The sequence below is a fragment of the Gallus gallus genome, chromosome 10, assembly GCF_016699485.2.
Source record: "Gallus gallus isolate bGalGal1 chromosome 10, bGalGal1.mat.broiler.GRCg7b, whole genome shotgun sequence".
Taxonomy (NCBI): Eukaryota; Metazoa; Chordata; class Aves; order Galliformes; family Phasianidae; genus Gallus; species Gallus gallus.
In genome coordinates this window covers 4,511,480-4,531,045 of record NC_052541.1, presented here as the reverse complement: position 1 = coordinate 4,531,045, position 19,566 = coordinate 4,511,480, and the positions used below count along the sequence as shown (strand labels likewise).

Here is a 19,566-nt window from a genome sequence, read left to right as displayed (position 1 = left end):
TTGTAAGAAAAATGGCTTTTAAAATCTGATGTGTAACATTTTTTAAAATTACTTTATTTGGCTATGCTTAGTGAAACCAACAGACAGACACTACTTTCCATAGATCTTACAAAACTGAAAGACCGAAGTCTAGATAACTGCACCATAGTTCTTAAAATGTATGATAAATTCAGTGATCGTAGATTAACAACTGATTACTGAGCAGAAAATTTCTACTGAATAATTCTCTAAATAAATCACGTTGAGTCTCCCACAACAGCTTTCAATATCCTGCTTTCCTCCAGACTATTTCCAGTACAATGACACAACCAAAATGTGTACAGCTCAGTTTTTTCTCTATGCTGAAAGGCTGCACTACGGGTAGCTGTGGAAAGAAACACCTCTGCTTTTGAAAAGGAATCCTATGGATTCTCCAGCTCACAGAGACATAAGAAATAACATTTACCACTTTATAAGATAGTTTAAAACTTCACTATATATAAGGTCTAGAGAAGATTATCTTGCAAATCTGAGCTATCTCCTGTCTTAGAATAGTAAATAAAATACAGTTGTAAGTGTGCCAACAGAATTCTAGACTACTGATGACATCTTGCTCAGAAAACACTTTTTCCAGCTGCTTCAGCAAACTTGGAGATGGGTTATCTTCACATTCAATTGTACTTCAGCTAACCATAATAGTGCGTTATCTCCCAAGACTCGTCTGAACATACCACGTTTACACGCATGCTCTAGTGGCAAAAAAAGCTGAACTCTGAAACAATTAAGATTTCACTAATTCAATCATAAGTTTATCCATGAGCTCAGCTTTTCTCATTGAGAAAACATGACAGACGTTGTATTTTAAGATAGCTACCTTGAAATGAAAAAAAAAGAGTCATCTAAGAAACTCTCTCTGCAAAGTAATGTTATAAGTGTTAAAGACCATTTTTAATTTAATAGCAGTTGAGCTTCCTATGAGCTTGTCAAAATCAAATCACCTTGACTGCTTCCAACAGCTATGAAAACACTGAGAATGTCATCAACATGATTCACAACCTTTTCTATGAAATAGAACTGAAGTGTGATACGCCAAGACCTTAAAGTAGAAGGCCTCTATCTCAATCATCTCCAAGAGTCAAGCTGCATTAAATTCAATACTACAAAGATAAAATAAAGTATTAAGCATGGACCACAAAGAGTTGTAGTCTCACCAATTCTTTCAACCTCAGCAGAGTGCCATTATCTGGAACTTGAAACAGGAATGGTTTGGACACACTTTCAAAGCCAACTACTCTTACACAAAGTTCACCAGATGAGTTTTCAGGCCAGAAGGGAAGACACTGTAAAACAAGAGGTATGCATGACTTACAGTTCATATGTGTTCAATATAGCAAGCCAGCAGTAAGTAGTCTTGTGTCACTTGCCTTAAGCTCTTACCCCAGTTCCTAGTGATAGACATACCGTGTACATTTAATAAGTCATCTAAATTGAAAGACTTCATTAATTAACCCAATATATGCCACCTGTGCTGGCAGATATATGAAGTGTCCATGTCACAGCAACAGAGAAGACAGAGCATCTACAGAGATGTTAATTTCTTGGATGACAGCTAAAGACCTGCTGCTTGTCTATGATAACATCCAAAGGAAGCAAAACAAAATATTACCTCTGAAGGTGAGATATAATTCCATTTATTAGTTGGAAAAGAGCCATTAGGACCAATTTCACCAACTTCTAGTTCCAGAGAAGATTTGTTCGCTATTGTGTAGAATGGAGTGAAGGTAACTATCCTTGTAAGGTTAAAACTGCTCATTTTGATACTAACTCCAACCTGTTGAACAAGGAAAATTTGTTCAAACAATCAACAGGAAGATTAAGAGAAAAGTCATGATGGACGAAAAGAAAAGCCAATGTTACATTCATTACAAAGGCTAGCACAGAACATCCCTGGTTCTAAACACCTGTGATATGAGAATGGAGAAGCACACAGTTATACAACATGATTGGTCCAAAGGCAAATAAGACAGTTTTAGATGTAGTGTAGAACAAGTGCCCCAAGAGACCCATATAACACAGAAGAACTTTCTTACCAGATACTCCATGCCGTTAGCTGAACACCTGACACATCCATAGCTTCCTACAGTATCAAGGGAAAAGCTACTGGACCAAGTGCTTGTTGAAATGCATAACTGGATCTACACACAAAAAAGGTAACATGGAAAGCACTTCAGTAAATTAATTTTAGAGTTCATACATTATGGAGTGCTACTATCACATGGAACAATATCAAAAACACATTTAAGTGCTTTTAAATCCTTCAATAAATTAAGATAAGCTTAAGCACTTAGTATCACTAGTCAATAATGAGAGCACACGCAAACGTGGAAAAAAATACAATTTTGTGGTGCTTTACCAACTTGAAGGAGGAGGTGAATGGAATAAAATGGCACTTTGTCAAACTGTTTCTTCAACCACATGAGTGGAAAAAAAACATTGAGGGAAAGAGGGGTCACCTGATGAAAAAAATACATCTACTGCTACAGTACTCCTCATTTGACTATGCAAATATCCTGTCAAACAAAGTAAGTCTGTTTAACACTGGACAGAATTTTTACATTGTGCATGGTAAAGGTAATTAAGATAATTTTGTGATTCCTCATTATTCAGTGGAAAATACCTCCATAGCAATATTCACTTCCAACTTACATCCTCCATCCTCTCCCTAAGGGATGAGTCTTCTGCAGGTAAGCTAGGAGGGCAACCCACTGACATTGCAGTCCCTACTTACTCTATAACACCAAACAGTTTCTCAGCAGGACCAAATTTATCTGACTGGATGTAGCACAACATCCAGAAAGGGCTGGGAAAGCATGCAGACAGTAAGTCTATTCTGTTTATTTAGTCTTATAATGAAGTGCAATTAACACTCTAAATGTATAATTAATGAGGAAGTAGAAACTAAACCAAACAACAACAATAAAAACAAAAACACAAAAACAATCCAACCACCACCCAATGCATTTTCCTGAAGTTGTATGTTGCTTGGGATTAAGGTAAGCAATACAGGTTACTTTTCTTCTTAACAGCAAGTTTCCAAAGTACAACCTCCACCTAAAATAAGCATACCTTATTTTTACTAAAAATATTTTTCTTCTTGAAGGAGAACAAAACAATATCTCTCAAATCTGCTGGATGCTTCACATGAGTGTCTTCAGCTCGATACTGAAGAATACGAGAAGTCTTGTTGATTATCCAGTATGGACTGAAGACAGACAGGATCATACGACTTCCAATTCGCCTGGTATGTACGTACAAGTCCACTGTCATCACTGTCGCAGAATGGGATGTAAAACATACGGAAAAAAATTCAGGCATCCCTTCGTGAATTTTAAGATGGCCATCCCAGTTTTTGCCTTGATATTTCATCAACACAAGCTCCATTATTTCCCCATTGATTCTGGAATGAAAAACATCTGCAGCACTCCCTTCCAGCAATTCACGAGCTTCTGCTGTTCCCTGCAATGAAGTTATAAAGGGACACATCAAGCTGTTAAGACATAAAGCATACACATTCACAAAACAGCATGTTATTCTCCTCCTGCAGGATGCGCACTTATTAGGTATTTTAAGCACCATACGTCACAACATCCAATCACTTATTTGAGCCGGATCCTATGAACAATACAAGGTCAACTGCACTTTACTTGCAGGATAGTAAAGACTAAACAATTCAACATTTCAAGAAGACAAACCGATTCCATCGTATTCCCTGACCCAGTTCCCTCCCTCCTCTATGATTTCAAATGTATTTTACAATCATGCTACAAGGTGCAACAACACTTTGAATTACTTTGCACCTACCTCCAGTAAATATCTCAAGGAGTATGGCAGAAGATTCCTCACAGTCAGTGTAGGATGAAGGTGAATAATGTAGGCAGGATCCCACTCCTCTCCATGTGCTGAAATATAGTTTAATTGATCAGGTACTGCTGTTGTGCTGACTATTAGAGGCAAGAAATTTGTCTCTGTGGCTGGGCACTGTAACAAGCACTTTACTTCATTGCTCCTATGTAGCTCTTCTCTCCAGGCAATGTTAGTTGTGGACTCTCTGAACTGACCCTCTAACATTCCTGTTGGTCGAACATACAGATGACACCTACAGAAAGAGGACAGAAATGGTACACAAATATCTGCGCATTGACAGGTAACATCAACCAGATTTAAGTAATTGCTAACATTCTGGAGGGATTTTGCACACGTTGTGTAATTACCAAATGAAGACTTTTTTTTCCTCTTTTCACCCAACCAGGAAGAGCTGCAAATTTAAGCTTCCACAGTAACACTACACTTGTTTATCAGTCTTGCAAAGAATAGCTCAATAGAACAGAAAACAAAACAAAACACACCTGTATGAATGTAAAGGAACATGAAATTCCTCCTCAGGCTTGGATATGCCAATTGGCTGCAGCAATCTGGAGTCCCTATTCAGTTTATAGATTACAAACGGGATACTGAAATGATTCTTAATCTAGGATCAAAAGACAAAATTTTCATTACATTTGTTTTGTAAAAATTACTGAAGGAAAAATTATGAAGAATGCCTTTGTAAGAAATACACTTTGAAAGGAAAACAATAGGCAACTGAATGAGAAGACTACATTAAGTTTTAAATTTCATGAACTGTAAAAACATGCTTAAAATGTTAATTCACATAAAAGGTACACATTCAATCTCAAAGTTCAGAATACTAGAAAGCCAAATAAAAAATATCCTTTTATTTCTAAGAGGAAAAAGAAAAAATCTTATAAAATGCAAAGAAAGAAGAACAAGCAAAATCACTCTGAAAAACGTTTCTCTGAGGTTTTGTTTTTGTTTACCTGTAGAGGAGACCGTACAGTAATAACCTTATTTCCTTCTGTAGCATCAATCTGTACAATGATAGAGTCTGAATGACCATCAGAAAGGCTTTTTATGTTGTACAGCCGACGACTTGGTTTGGCAATGGGAACGTTTATCACTTTTTCGTATCTTTCCAGTTCTAATCCATAAAAATACACAAGTGTTAATTATGCAAAACGTAACTCATACTACAATTTTAAAGAATGGAACAACATCTAAGTTTCTCTGGACTCAATAACAAGTACTAGAGATGGCCTCTAGCAAAAACAACCTGAAGTGGTATTTGAGCACTACCGAAAACTGAAGCTTTAAGGCAGAACACTTCTGAAGATCTTAACTTTTAACTTCATGTTATAATTTGCGTAATAAATACATCAAAGAATACACAAAAGTATTTTTTGAGTGAGTTAAGCCCAAGGGATCTGTGAGGCAGTTTATCAATGACCTTACTAAAACACCTTCTTTATCCAAAGGGCTAAGAGAAAGAAGTGTACTTAGCACTCTAAAAAACTAGAATTTCTATCTTCTTTAACATGCTAGTGCTAGGCTTTGTGGTTGTTTGGCTTTTTTTTATTTCTATTGCCATCAGTACTTACAAATAGTTTTAACACAACATATGTTACCTGAATTTAACTGTGTTGAGTCACCCATTTTCCCATTCTCAACATATTGTACCATACAGTGTTCCCGAGCATCATACCTAAACTTAAAGAGAAGATGGAGCTCTCCTGTCGGTACAAGGCAGACAGCCTTCTGCGTTGAGGAGCTTCAAAAACCGAGTATTCCAGTTCCATGTTTTGACCACTTTCTACACAATGCACATTTTCTTTTTCAGCTGAATTAACAATTCGAAAACTGGAGCTAGGAAACACTTGGAGATGAACACCAAGGGCATTTTTCACTATGAAGGGAGCTGTATCTTTAAAAGAATAGTCAAATGTAGATGCAGTCCCTTCTGAAAATGCCTGCAATTTAAAAACAGTCATAGTGATTATTAACTTATTATAATTATGTAATCATATGTAAATAGCTACAGAAATGTAAGATTTCAAGTCTTAAGAGACAGTGCCTGGCAAATAATGTTCTGAATTACATACGTAGATATAGATATATAGAGTATATAGGGAAAAATATACATGTGTAATTATGTGAAGTATGATTTCAGGGAAGATAACTTCCACAATATTTTACTGTCATTCGGTAACTTAAAGCAAATGTTGATACCACAATAATTATACATGCATAAGGATTTTTGTTGTTCTTGTTAGTGGGCTTTATAAGAAAACTTAAATGAGCTGGGACACAACACAAGTCACAAACACATCACCATACTTCATACTTCACCACAACTTAGGCTTATAAACATCTCTTTTATTACACAAGATCCACGTTAGCTGATCTCCAGCATAGACTTAGGGTATAAGCAAGTATTAACTTATAAACTGTTGTTCATTTGGAAGTTAAAAAAAAAAATGGACACAAGATACTTCCGTACAAATGGTTTCATTTCTGCTACGGAACAGTCTTACAGAAAAGAAGCAGGCTGAATAGAAATAAAACCCTCTAATTAACATAACCGTTCCCTACAGTGCATTTTCTTACATATTACAAGAAATTTACTTCCCTTTCATTTTTTCTCCTTCATCCTGCACAAGCACATCTGTTCCTCTAACACAGAAACTGCCCTCTTCAAAAGCTAGTACCACGTTGTTGTTCACCCTTAAGGGCTATCAGAGTAAAAACTTTTCATCCGTGCTCGCTAACATTTGTCAGGGCTGTAGAACAATGACTAGCTTGTGACTAGCAGCACAGAGAGTTCTTCATGAGTCTAAAGAGACTAAAGAGTCTAGAAAGACTCTTCATGAGTCTACAGAGCCAAATAATTTGATGCTTACCTTGGCTAAATTACTGAATACAGCAAGACAACATTTGGATATTGTTATATTCATTGTATCCTTTGAAGAGATGTTAACTGCAGTTTGTGGCTCAGGAAAAACAATGAAATCATCTCCAGGCATCAAACTTCTTTCTTGGACAGGGTTAGTCTTCATCTACAACAAAAATTTCAATAGGCAATTATGAATGTATTGAACTATTTTTCCTCCTGTGTTACAACAGGAAAAAGCATGCACTATGCCTTAAACTTTCTTCAAGCAAAGGATTATCTACTTCACCTTGTAAATCTGTGATACACCTCAGACAAACTTATCAGTAACATAGAAGTTTTATACCAATTCTGAAGGAAGCAAGCTATTTAAATCCCTAACTGCATGTGTGGTTACATGCTACATTTTGCCTGTGCACTGCACAAATAATTTCATTCAAAAAAAAAAACTTTCTGATGTCAACAGACTCAATTTTTCTGTGTGAAATTCCATAGCTCCCTCAAAGCAACAGCATTTGAAAGGTCAACATTCCATTACAAAAATTATTAGAAAACAGCTTTCTACTCAAACCCAGTATTTACACAGTTTGTAGTATGTTTACATACTTCCAGCTTTAAACTCCATTGCTTCTTTCCTCCTTCAATTCTTTCAATTAGAGGTTCCCATACTGCATAAGTTTCATTGTAATAATGAATCTAAAAAGAATCAAAATTAAATACGGCATATAAAAACATAAGAACTAAGTTCCTTCCTATAGCTATTAATACACTATCACATTAAGAAAACAAAGCAAAAACTTCTTTTCAATTTTTGATTCACATTTCAGAAGTCTAGCATTAATTTTTAACAGCTTCAAAAAAAAAAAATCAGTACATACGCATGAAATATATCATACATTTTTCTTCAGTGACACCATTTTTAAAAAGCATTGACTAGCATGCTTGTAGCCAAAGGCAACCAGATGGTCTAGGAATATCATAAATAACTTTTACTGATATAATGCGTTCTCTGTTCTCTCCCCCTACAGTGCCTATGAGAGTAGTTTTGGGATGACAAACTTCAACACTTCAAGTACTTCAATGAGGACTACATTATTCCACAGTCGTAACTGCCATTAGAGACCTCCTACTGATTCCATGTGCAGCAGTGCTTTACGTGTATGAAGTCTGTATACACATTAAGCTAACTCATAGCTTGACTACTGAGAATTATCAAAGCATTACGGTGTAATCCAATTGTTAACTCAGTACACAGAAACTACCAAAACTCAAGTTACTTGACAATTAAAACATTTCTGCACCTACCATAAACTGCTAATAATTTGATGGTACCAACCTCTAGTGACATATCAGCAGAAACTTCCATCAGTGAGGACCAGTTCTTAAGGACACCAGAAAATACAGACTCTGCTAACAATAAAGGGACAGTACGATGCCCCAGACCACATTCCAAGGTAATCTGAACAGATTTCACTACAATGTCAAACTTCTCTTGTTTCACAGCATGTTCATGGTCCTTAAAAGTTTCTGTTGCTTCCGTGGCTACATCAACACCAAGAAACCAAGCATTGCACTCATCTATAGGCTTCACTTGCCACAAATCTTCAGGAACTTCAGCTGCTCCTTTAGAATCCTCCTCTGTTGTTTTTGGTTTTATGGCAGCCATAATGGTCACCACAGTATTCAGAATTATTGGTGAGATCTTAAAACAAACAAACAAACAAACATCACTTGACACATTTTTAAACTGACAAGCATTTAAAACACACAATAGATGGAAACGGCAAATAACTCCTCAGCTCCTGATACAGGTACACAGCACAGATGACACTTAAAAGTTATGCAACTTAAGTTTCAAGACAAACAAACAGAAACTATTTGTGGACCTCCCATTTTCCTACATTGTCTAGTTCCTCCCTCAGAATACCACAGGCTCAAGAATAATATTCACAAGGATAATTTTGAAGAACTTCAAGGTGTTCAAAAAATCATGTCAGAACACTTACGTATAACATCACTTCTATTAACAGTATGGTACATCCATCCAAAGAATTTAAGCACAATGTACTGTTGCTTCCAATTTCAGATTTCATCTCTAACCATTTTTTCAGAACATAAATGATAGTTTGTGAATATATTTATAAGAGAGTTTGCAAATTATATTCAGAAAGACCTTTACTACCGATACACTCAACAATTTACCTACTAACACAGTATTCCACACCATACGTCATTCTGAAAATCACATTAAGAGCCTTAAGTTAATATGCACTTCCATGCACATACTTGTTTGTAAGTGTCTCTCTGAAGAGAAAAAACAGTAGAGGTGGAAAGAAAACGCTTGCTTTGTAATACAGGAAGAAACTAATAGGAGGAGTCCTATTATCAAATATTTAAGTTTGCTGTGTATTGCCAAGAAACAGCCAAAACCACAGACAAGTAACAATTTGCCCAACATAGAGCAGCTCTAAAAAATAGAAATGCCTATTTCTCACAATAGTTGAATTCTGGAAACTAATGTTTAGGAGAGGAATATACAGATTAAAAAAGTCTAAGCAATAACTCCCTTGAGAAAACAGAGGTCTTTTTCCAAAGACAGCTTTAATAATCCAACTTACCTTTATGGTAAGCTCTTCTACTGTTAGAACCACAGTCTGTAACCCTGAAACATGCATCATATTTTCCATGACCAAAGAACACGGTTGTAACACCTGAGTGAAAAATGTAGTTCGATCAGTAAAGTAGCTCCTGGATTCTAGCCTTTCAAAATACTTATATTTTTTCATCCCATAGGCCAAAGGGCTGCTGATGACATAAATAAGTGGTTTTAGAGGAACAGCATTCTTACTATATTACTATGCTCTATATTACTGTGCTTCATTTCCAGCTTTCAAATTTAAACTAGACCTCTTCTGTACTGGTTAAAACTCACAAAATTAAATGCAGATTAAAAGTACATTTAAAAAAAATGATCAGAAACCCAAAATGCAGGTATTGTCATAAACCCTCAAAATCCTTAACACTAAATATGTAAGCAAAGATACTGCATGCAAAATTAACTTTATAGGCCATCTCTACAGTTCAATATGCTCACTAAGAGTTCTTGCTACTTTTTTCATGACAGAAATCAAGTTTTCACACCTTCATTATCTTTCATACATTGGTTATGTAACATACCTTAGTTACACTCCTGTCCTGTTTTTCTCTGAGAAAAGCACAAGCCAATACTTTGAAGTCCTTCACTTGAGCAGTCATCCTTTGTGCATGCTTTCCCGATGTCAGAGAAAAGTCACACTGGAAGGAAACTTTTAAGGCAGGGGCATCAGCACTGGTCAAATTAGCAACGAACACAATTTCTGGATCCATGATCACAGCTTTTACTTTCATATTTGGCCGAAAAGGTGCTTCTGTGAAAACAAGTAAAACCATTCTTGAATATAAAAGGCTTGAAAGCATTATTATATATGTAACATCTAAACTTCACACAGAAATTGTTGCATATTGCTTCTAGAGGTATAAATTCCACAAACATCTCATATTTTGCAGAAATACCATAGCATTTCAGTGAAAGTCAAAAACCCAGACACCGCCCAGAATTCAGGAAGTTGGTGAGGCATTTTGTCAGTTTCAATAAACTGTTCAAAAAACTGTTTCAATATACTGAAGTTGGTCTAAGCACTGGCTCTATAAAGCCAAGTTGAAAATCACTCTTTTCTGATACAGTACAAAAGAGAAGGTTCACTCCTACCACTCTGCCAAGATCCCCAAAAGAAAAGGGGTCTGCTGGGAGCAGGCCAGACCACATAACCCAATGACTAGGCCTGACCAAAAGCCAAGCAAGACTGGCAATCACTCAAAACAAACAAAACCCAACTCAGAGATGATCTCTTATGTTTTTCACATCATACCATAACTTCAGTGTTTAACAAAAAAGGAAAAGTTGTCTTAACTTAGTTTTCCATAACTTTGAAATTACAGCATATAGTTATCGTGCTATGAAACAACAGGACTTAGTTCCAAAATTCTCAGCTTGCAGATGCAGAAGGTACTCATTGCCACTCATATTTGAAGAGCAAGTTGTTTCTTTTTATTTTCTTAAGTACTATCCACACAATCCATCTTACTCTATGGATGCTTTCTTTGCAGAAATAGGTGAGGAAAAAAGAAAACCACTATTTAACAGGAGTGAATTTTAATATTTAGTCCAGCTGGAGAGCACTCCACTACTTGACACAGCACTTCTGCATTTACTACTGCTCACAGTAAACTATGGCTTGAGTGGCCAGTTTACACACTGTGAAGAACAAACCAAGTCAGATAGCAAGGCAAGCATCCTGAGCACTTCTGGATGATTTATTTTCAACATGAAATCTGTAAATAAGATGGGAGAAAAAAAGTCAGTTTTACAGACCTGTTTCTGGCTTCGATTTAACAGAAGTAACATTCTTCAAATGGAGCTGTGTTGATCTTTCTGGTGAGGATGTTGGCATGGAGTTAATGAAAAAATCTGCTACCGTCAACAAAAACTCCATACTGGCACACACGTATAGCTTGTCAAGGATAGCAACAACTTCAGTTCCATTTTTATCCTGTTTGTAACTCACATCTATCATAGAACTGTCATTTGTGTTATCTTTCTTGTCTATCATTCTGGAAAACAAGTTTAAAGTAAATTATTTCTACTATCATAACACATTAATACAGAAAAACAGGTACATAAATAGTACGTTTTTCCTCCCTTTGTCTTTGAAAATGCAGCTATAAAGTACTCAGTCTGTGTTGTCTACAGAAAAATGATACAGACTTTCCTCTAACAAGCAATTTGAATTTAAAATTCGTTGTACAGCTTAGGAACTACATAAGCACCATTTAGCCATCAGACTAAAGTTTCAGGACACAGAACTCTCTAGCTGAGACAGGGTATACTCTACTAACCATTCCACATAGTTTACTGTAATACTCAAGTCTCATGGTTACTTCTCATTTTGAATGACCTGGAAAACCAGCATATAACAGGACATAACTGTTTGACGTTATTAATATTACATCACTAACTGCATTAGTGAAAAGCAAGACTGACAGTCCTGCTACATATTATTATTGCCACGTGAAGCAAAATATGAAGGCCTAGGAAAGCCTTCTTCATAAATTGCATGGAACTTTTTCATTTCCAATCCTCTCATACTTACCTTGCTGTCACATTCTGAATTCCTGCTCTGAGATCGTCCAGGGTGCATGCCTTAAGTTTAACACTCACATCCACTGAGCCATCAGTGAGTATCTTCCCTGATGATGCCAAGAGATTTAGTCGGAGTTCGCCAAGGCATAATTTCTCATTATGCAGTGAAAGCAGGGGCTTCTACATAGTAATAGAAAAAAAAAAAAAAAAAAAAAAACAGTAAAACTAGTTATTACAGAACTATTAAGCACAATTCTTGTGATAGTAGTCTCTAGATGCACATTCTGATCTGCAAATGGAAGAAGCCATCTGATGTAATCATTCCTTTAATCATACGAATGAGTCTAACAAACTGAACAAAATATAACAAACATGTTGGGTTGTAGAACATGCCGTTTCCAGCAGCTGTTCAGAATGCATGACGCAATGATACTCCAACTGTCTCTGAACCTCAGAGGATCCCTACATACTCACTGAACTAACTACATTTACAAGTGGGACCTAAGGATTAAACTGAAAATACATAAACAAGACATTTAAATGATATTCCATTACAGCTTCGTTTCACATCCCCTGAAACAAAAAGCAAGTTACTGTATTACAGTTGTTTTAAACACAAGCTACCACCCGTTTGCTATGACCAAGGCTTAAGAAGCATGCAGCTTCTTAGCTGGATAAAGGCTATAAAGTCATGATAACGAAGAAACATTACATGTTTCTCTTCTGTTTTCAGCACAGAAAGGTTGTTTGTTAATTGTCTGCACTCAGGATTGTGTAAGACAGAAGTATGGATGGCGTACAACACACTGGGCCCGCTTACTAACTATAGAAGAGTCATGCACTGAACTAGTATCATGGAGGCTGGCAATTCCTACACCTGAAAATTTCATTTCATAGGTTGGACAACTGGAATCAAGTCTTGAATGACCAGAAGAGACATCGGGTCCTTTCGGTTGGTTAATTTTTTAAAGTGTGAATTTTACACTGACATTCTTCAAATTAAGATCATTTTCTGCTCAAAGTCTCCAGCTTGCAGCATAAATTGTATAGGATCCTTGAGACAAGGATTACAAAGCATTGCAACAGATGAAATTCTGTTTTACTATCTTGGGTTCTGTCCACTTAAGAAGCAAAAGTTCCCCACCCCACCAGTGTAATAAAAGCTTTGTCACAGACCTGATTCATGTCACTTCTGTAGAGAGTTACTGAAAGTGACTCAAAATTGAAGTCAAATATAAGCACTGTATAACATTCTGCAGAAGACTGAGATGTGGAAATGTTTTCTTGTCCTAAAGCAAGAAGAGAGCACGTTAGTGAAAAAGCAGATATTTGTATATTCCTTTAGAATACTGAGCTCAGGGACAGTTTATATTAATGCACACTTAAGATGTTAAAAGGCACAATTATAAAAGCCCAGGATGTAATACTTACAACCTAGGCAGTTTGTTGGTTTCAGTTTTATCTTTTTAAAATCTGAAACTTCAGCCTCTAATATAGGCCAAATAATTCCACCCTATAAAACAAACGGCAAACTAAAAAGCTACAATTTATTTATTTTTTACCATCCACAGCTTGCATTCCAATGTTTTCATACACACCTTCTAACTCCTCATATACAAATTGATAACAATTAATAAAAACAGTTTATTTATATACATTGAAACACTTCAGATCAATGATGCTTGAATTTGTCATCAGTCCTCTCCTTAAATCTATTCAGTTATAGAATTTAACATACCCTCAGAGATATCAGATTCATTTGGAACCTTCTCTTTTCTAACCATCTGGTTATCTTCAATGCTCTGTTGCATGGTATTTGGCTGGGAAGAAGCCCCTCCAAGGTTCTCAAGTAAAATTTTCATAACAACGGTTAGATCATCTTGACTGAGAGCTATCTGTAAAGCAACAAACCCACAACCTCAATTTTGGTGATGCTGTTTCCTTTCAGTACAGAACCGTATCTTGGTCAGTAGTATACAACAGACAATATGCTGATTCCACCACACACGTCAGTGAGTCAAAAAGATCCTACTCAAAACATCCTAAAGTCTAACAAAAATGATTTAATAAATGATACATCTTAGGAAGAGATCACTTGTTACGAACAGGAGTTACAACAAGAATACTACGCATTAAACATCTACTGGTCTTGCAAAGGTTCTCTGGTTCCAGAAATTATGAACAGTTGATAAGCATCAATGCTTCTTAACAACTCAGTAATGAAGAAACATATCCAGATATCATTAAAACTATGATTTACAATGTAATACGCTAAAGAACTGTCATTCAATAAGCATCTAAAAAGTTAATGAATCTGATTCCAATTAGAACTTAGCAGGATCATTAACAAAAAGTAGTAAAAAGTGGAAAAATATAGTCATTTAGAAAATAAAAAATATATTGTGTTAGAATATTTTCTCTATTTTTGTTTATTTTTTTATTTTTTAATGGTACTCCAGCAGTACTGCATTCTGCTGTGCTTTACCAGTGCTACATCCAGCTTCAGTGCAGAGGAACAAAATAGGTCTAATTTACTACTAGGAGTCTTTCCAGTGCTTTCCTATCTACTTCAATTCTTATGGTTATCATAGGAAAAGAGAAAGTAATCCGCCCTATCCACAAAGACATAACTGTATTTTTGAACTGTTATGTATCAGTGACATACTTCTATCGTTCTTGTTTCTACTAAGTCTACTGAACGTTCAGAATAAGCTGATTATTACAGCTAAGCAAGCAGAAGTATTATATCTAGATTTTAAATGTTAACTAAACAGATAAATCCTACTTGACTCCACTGTTAATCCCAAGGATATCTCTACAGACACCCCACCCAAAAAAGAGAAAAGAAAAGGCTTAGCATCATTTGTATGCAACCAAACCTATTCATTATACAATATCAAAACTAACAGATCTACAAACAGGACAGCCAACTGCAAGTCTTAACATTACAAATTTCAACAAGATTACAAAGCCCTGTAACTAGGATAAACACTACTCCAAAAGTAAGTATAACCTTCAGCATAGCTCTGACATGCCATGATGTTACCTGCATTGGTTTCAGATCTCCTTTGATGCCAATTGTTGGGGCTTTATGATACCAAGTTGCTGCTAAATTTCTCTGGACCAGTAAAGTCAAACTCACAGGACAGAGAATTTCAGAATCTGGTTGAGAATCTGCAGATAAAATGCATCTACAAAAAAATGGAATAAGCAGAAGAGGAAAGCTACTAAATATCTGCAAAATCCCAAACAATAGAATTCTCAAAATTATTATTTTTAAACTGATAATCATGTGCATACGTGCACTTATGGCCAGGTATGCAGTTAAGAGTGCTTCAGTTACCCTCCTATCATTCCTTTTTCTCCACGAAGTTTTAAAGATTATGAATGTATATTCATACATAAATGCACTCAAGCATAGCTTGGGCTTTTTGTTTAGTTGGTTTTGGTATGTTTCCATCACCTACAATCTTTAAGTAATAGAATAATATTGTATATGGAATATGGACCTGATTTCTTAGCAAACATTCCCTATGACAGAAGACAACTCTATGTATACCTTGATAGTTTCAGATGAGTTAGCTGCACATCCATATTGTCAATGACTGGAGGAAGAGAAGATTCATCTGAAGACACAAATTTAAATTCATTCTGAACTCTGATTAAGCCAAGATCAGCTATCAAAGCATTACAGGAAGTTGAAGATTCAGGAACAACTATAACTGGAGCTTTCAAGTTGATATCCATTAGGAGACGGAAACTCTTCTTAGCAAAGTCTTTCATGCTGGAAGCAGCCATTTCCGCCGCCTGGACAGTGACTGCATTCAGGGCTTCCTGGGCAGTTTGGAAGTTGTTTAGGAAGTTCTGTTGGAAAGTAGTCAAGAAGGTAAGAGTTCTAGGAGAGCAAAATAAACCTCAAAAAAAAAAGTCTGAGACAAAATGTAGATTTCAATTAAAGAAAAACAGTGTAGCTGTGTCAGAAATACTGATCTTCCAATTGCAAGAAAGTTTTGAAGAAGAAAATGGCAAAAAAAAAACCCACAACAACATATATACAAAGACACCCATTACTTGATTTTTAACATGTTTTTAAAGCTATCAACTTCATTCATTACTTGCTTCTGGACATCTCTGCCCTTATTTTTTTTTTTTTTTCTATAGAACAGTGCAAACTGATGTTTCTTCAGTGAAATACTTGCATATGCTTGTACATCAGCTCACCACAAGACACTGGTGACAGTAAGCAGAGCTGATTAAAAGTTACAAAAACAACTCTTACAGTCAAGAAGAGAAATATAGCTAATGTCTTACCAAGAGAGACATGAAGAATTGATGCAGATAAACTATTTGGATGCAGCCCACTTTCAGAGACATTTTACCATCCACCTTGGACATATCAGCATAGGCTTCCCCTGCAGTAGCATCTGGATAAAGTGACATTTGAAATCTGAAGACTTCATCTCCCATTATGGAGACAGCCTAGAAGATTAAGACTGTGTAGTTAACGCTACCAAGCAGTGATCTGTGATAGAATTATTGCTTAAGTTATTAGAGGATAAATATTTCCACAAACAAATCAACAGGTACCTACTGTCATCTCACTAGATTATCAGTAGATAGTTCTATTTTTAACTTATGCTCATCTTCAGAATTAAAAACAAATGAAAACATGTTTTTACTTCCCTGAGATACAGGAAATAAACCAATGAAACTTTGCTTGTTATTTGATGCATTAAATCATACTTGATATGATGCATATGTGCCACACAGCGTAACAACTACAGTGCTTTCATTAAATAGGTAGAAGAATTAGGTCTTCTCGTTTGTGTAGAATCTGTGCAATACATCACCTTTTTATGGATAGTTTTTGGATCAACATTTGTAATTATGATGTCCTGAAGTCTGGAGAACACTTCTATCTCTTTAGTTTTCACAGCTACAGATGCATCCATTCCTGATATGAAACAAAAGGAAGAGGACAGCCATTTATGAAAAGACATTTATGAACTGGAAAAAAAAAAGCAAAAATTGTTAAGAAAGAAACATTACTGAATACAAAGAAAAGAGCTTAGAAATCAGAACTCTTCTGTGTAACAACTGACACTAAGCTCAATGTACAAGTCCTGACCTTCTTACACATGAAAAATCTGCCAAAATAGATTGGTTTTAGAACAGCAGTTAAAATAAATAAATCTTCATACTATTAAGGATCTAGCTATTCAAAACCAATTTTTATAAAATAAATTTTACTGCACGACCAAATTCTGAGTATTAAAATACTTAACTGGAACAGTATTATTTAATTAAAACATATTCAAAACATGTTACACAGAGCACATATACAGCACACACGTTAGCCTTTCAGAGATATATGCAATGGGAAATAACATTTCTTGCTATGATTAACTCGTTTAACACTTAAATAATAAACCTTACCTTGTATTCTAATGTCTGCAATTCTACAAGTCTGATCACAGACTGAAATACTGAAGGCATTTAGATTTGCAGTAAGTTTCAGTTCAAAAGTATCATCATGGGTTGTGCTACCAGATGCTGGATGGGAAAAACAAATGACATATAGAATGACCTTTGCAACTGTTCTAAAACAGATGTTACATTTATAACATTGTATTTCCATGAATGTATGTTTATAAGATTCAAAAATAATAACCTGCAGTTATTCTCTATAGTTAACAACTACTGATTTGATATAACATGATTATTACTAGTTTTTAAATTAGAACAGTTACCTTCTGGTACAAGTACTGTCTTAGATAACACAGTCTGACAAGAATCAAGACAATATCTAGTTTCTAACAAAACAGGATACTGAATACAGTCTACATTTCATTACTTGAACAATTAGCATGTGAGATAATGCTTCTTTTTTTGTATAGAACAGCAAGCTCAATGTAGTTCTATTTGCTAGGAAAAAATGTTCCTGCAGCAAACTTAAAGGCACCTTCAAAATTACAACACAACAAACAACCACCAAAATCTCAATACCAACAGATTAGAAAACCCCGAGTTTCCAAACAATACAAACAGGGGAATTAATTCACAAAACATCCTTAAGGAGCCTACATATAAAAACTTGTTCTATTCCAAGGTTACAAATATCAGTATTATAAATAAGCACAAGATAGAGGAGGAACTCGAGTTGAGAACATCTCTTTGCTTCCCCATGGCTCAAGAGCACGTGTTGCTTTTGTTTTTGGGGGAGGGAGGGGGACTGGTGGAGTTGTTGTTAGTGTGTGTGTGTGTGTGTGTGTGTGTTTTCACTATCAGTGTAAGCACTCTTACAGCCTATAAGCTGCAGAACTACCTAGTTAAAACACTTATGTTTAGGGAAGGCTTTGATACTGTTTACCGCAACATCGTTTGTTTCACTTTACAATAGTCTACTACTTAAGAAAAAAATAAGGCCAAAGGGGATTTGGAGAATTAATCAACAGCAAAAACATCTGACCTCTCCAAAGATGAATGTTATACCAGCAATGTTTTATTGTTTGCTTTAAGAGAGATTACTTTCTCCCCACATACAGTTGTGCATATTTTGTTTCTCACCAAATAGATTGCACTGTTGTCACATGAACTACTGTCTTGTGAAACCAGTCTAGATGCTACTGTATACCAAAGTATGGACTTCCTTTTATGACAATACCTGGTCTGAAGACACTTCCTTTTTCCTCTGTTTGAGGCTTGTTCTCTGGTGCTTTATCAGTGCTGGGAAGTGCACCTGATGGAACACTGAAAGTGAAAAAACTCATGATGGAAATCAAAGCCTCCGTGTGAAGTACTACATCCAAACATGAAAAGACAACCTAAAATGAAGGCAGGAAAACAAAGGAGTGTTGTTATTTATTACACAAAACAACTCAGAATTATTGTCACAATTAAAATTCAAGTCTTGTTTTTCAGATGCATTCCACCCTTTCTACCACCTTCAACTTAATACCATACAGAAACTCTAGAGTAGATGAGGGAGCTATGGAAGAGAAGCTTGAGAATGCTAGAGTCTGCCTCAAAATCACTATTTAATGTAGATAAACATCTTCAGTAAGCTTTTAGTTCTACTGCATTTCATTGTGGACTACAGAGCACTCTGGCTCAGGTCTTCAGAGCCAAGCAGATACATTTCAGTAGAAATTAAAAGAAAAAAGATTCAAACTTTGAAACTAAAACAGAGAACAGCACATTCACTATTACTTGAAGTACTATCAACTAACCACTTTTTCCTAATCAAAAGCAACTCCCTGAAAATATTAATTTTACTGATACATTAAGGAATATCAGCTTTCTTGACTCTCAGTGAAGTAGTTCAACCACTACAAATTCCACACAGGGCTGTCAAGAAGCAAGTTTCACCTAACACAATTACTTCAATGGAAACGTTTTTCAAAGCAACAATTCCCATAGTCAGCTTACTTTAGCAATCGCTGTAGTGATAGAAAACTATACATCAGTAACCGCTGTCAAGAAAAGCGAGCAGCACTGACTGAACACATCACTTCTGAGAATGCTCATAAGATCCCACTGTTAGCAACCTCCAAATCCTGCAATACCTGGCCTCATTTTATATGCTATCAAGCTTATTGTTCTGTAGGCAGGGTAGGGGAAGGTG

At 35.8% G+C, this 19,566-nt stretch overlaps 1 protein-coding gene across 2 annotated transcripts in view; it reads right to left on the bottom strand.

The window, feature by feature from the left end:
- Positions 1 to 19,566, bottom strand: part of VPS13C (vacuolar protein sorting 13 homolog C) — an 82,413-nt gene that overhangs the window by 23,759 nt on the left and 39,088 nt on the right. For both annotated transcript variants that reach the window (XM_001232999.6, XM_004943746.4), the window contains 23 exons: positions 18,607 to 18,766; positions 17,379 to 17,495; positions 16,793 to 16,896; positions 16,254 to 16,421; positions 15,502 to 15,806; positions 14,989 to 15,133; positions 13,681 to 13,837; positions 13,119 to 13,231; positions 11,953 to 12,122; positions 11,175 to 11,413; positions 9,941 to 10,170; positions 9,382 to 9,474; positions 8,100 to 8,465; positions 7,370 to 7,459; positions 6,774 to 6,929; positions 5,579 to 5,843; positions 4,857 to 5,017; positions 4,386 to 4,507; positions 3,841 to 4,135; positions 3,106 to 3,495; positions 2,070 to 2,174; positions 1,646 to 1,810; positions 1,191 to 1,319 (listed from right to left, as the gene is read on the bottom strand). In XM_001232999.6, coding sequence (XP_001233000.3) covers positions 1,191 to 1,319; positions 1,646 to 1,810; positions 2,070 to 2,174; positions 3,106 to 3,495; positions 3,841 to 4,135; positions 4,386 to 4,507; positions 4,857 to 5,017; positions 5,579 to 5,843; positions 6,774 to 6,929; positions 7,370 to 7,459; positions 8,100 to 8,465; positions 9,382 to 9,474; positions 9,941 to 10,170; positions 11,175 to 11,413; positions 11,953 to 12,122; positions 13,119 to 13,231; positions 13,681 to 13,837; positions 14,989 to 15,133; positions 15,502 to 15,806; positions 16,254 to 16,421; positions 16,793 to 16,896; positions 17,379 to 17,495; positions 18,607 to 18,766 — 4,245 coding nt within the window. The remainder of the gene's footprint in view (positions 1 to 1,190; positions 1,320 to 1,645; positions 1,811 to 2,069; positions 2,175 to 3,105; positions 3,496 to 3,840; positions 4,136 to 4,385; positions 4,508 to 4,856; positions 5,018 to 5,578; positions 5,844 to 6,773; positions 6,930 to 7,369; positions 7,460 to 8,099; positions 8,466 to 9,381; positions 9,475 to 9,940; positions 10,171 to 11,174; positions 11,414 to 11,952; positions 12,123 to 13,118; positions 13,232 to 13,680; positions 13,838 to 14,988; positions 15,134 to 15,501; positions 15,807 to 16,253; positions 16,422 to 16,792; positions 16,897 to 17,378; positions 17,496 to 18,606; positions 18,767 to 19,566) is intronic.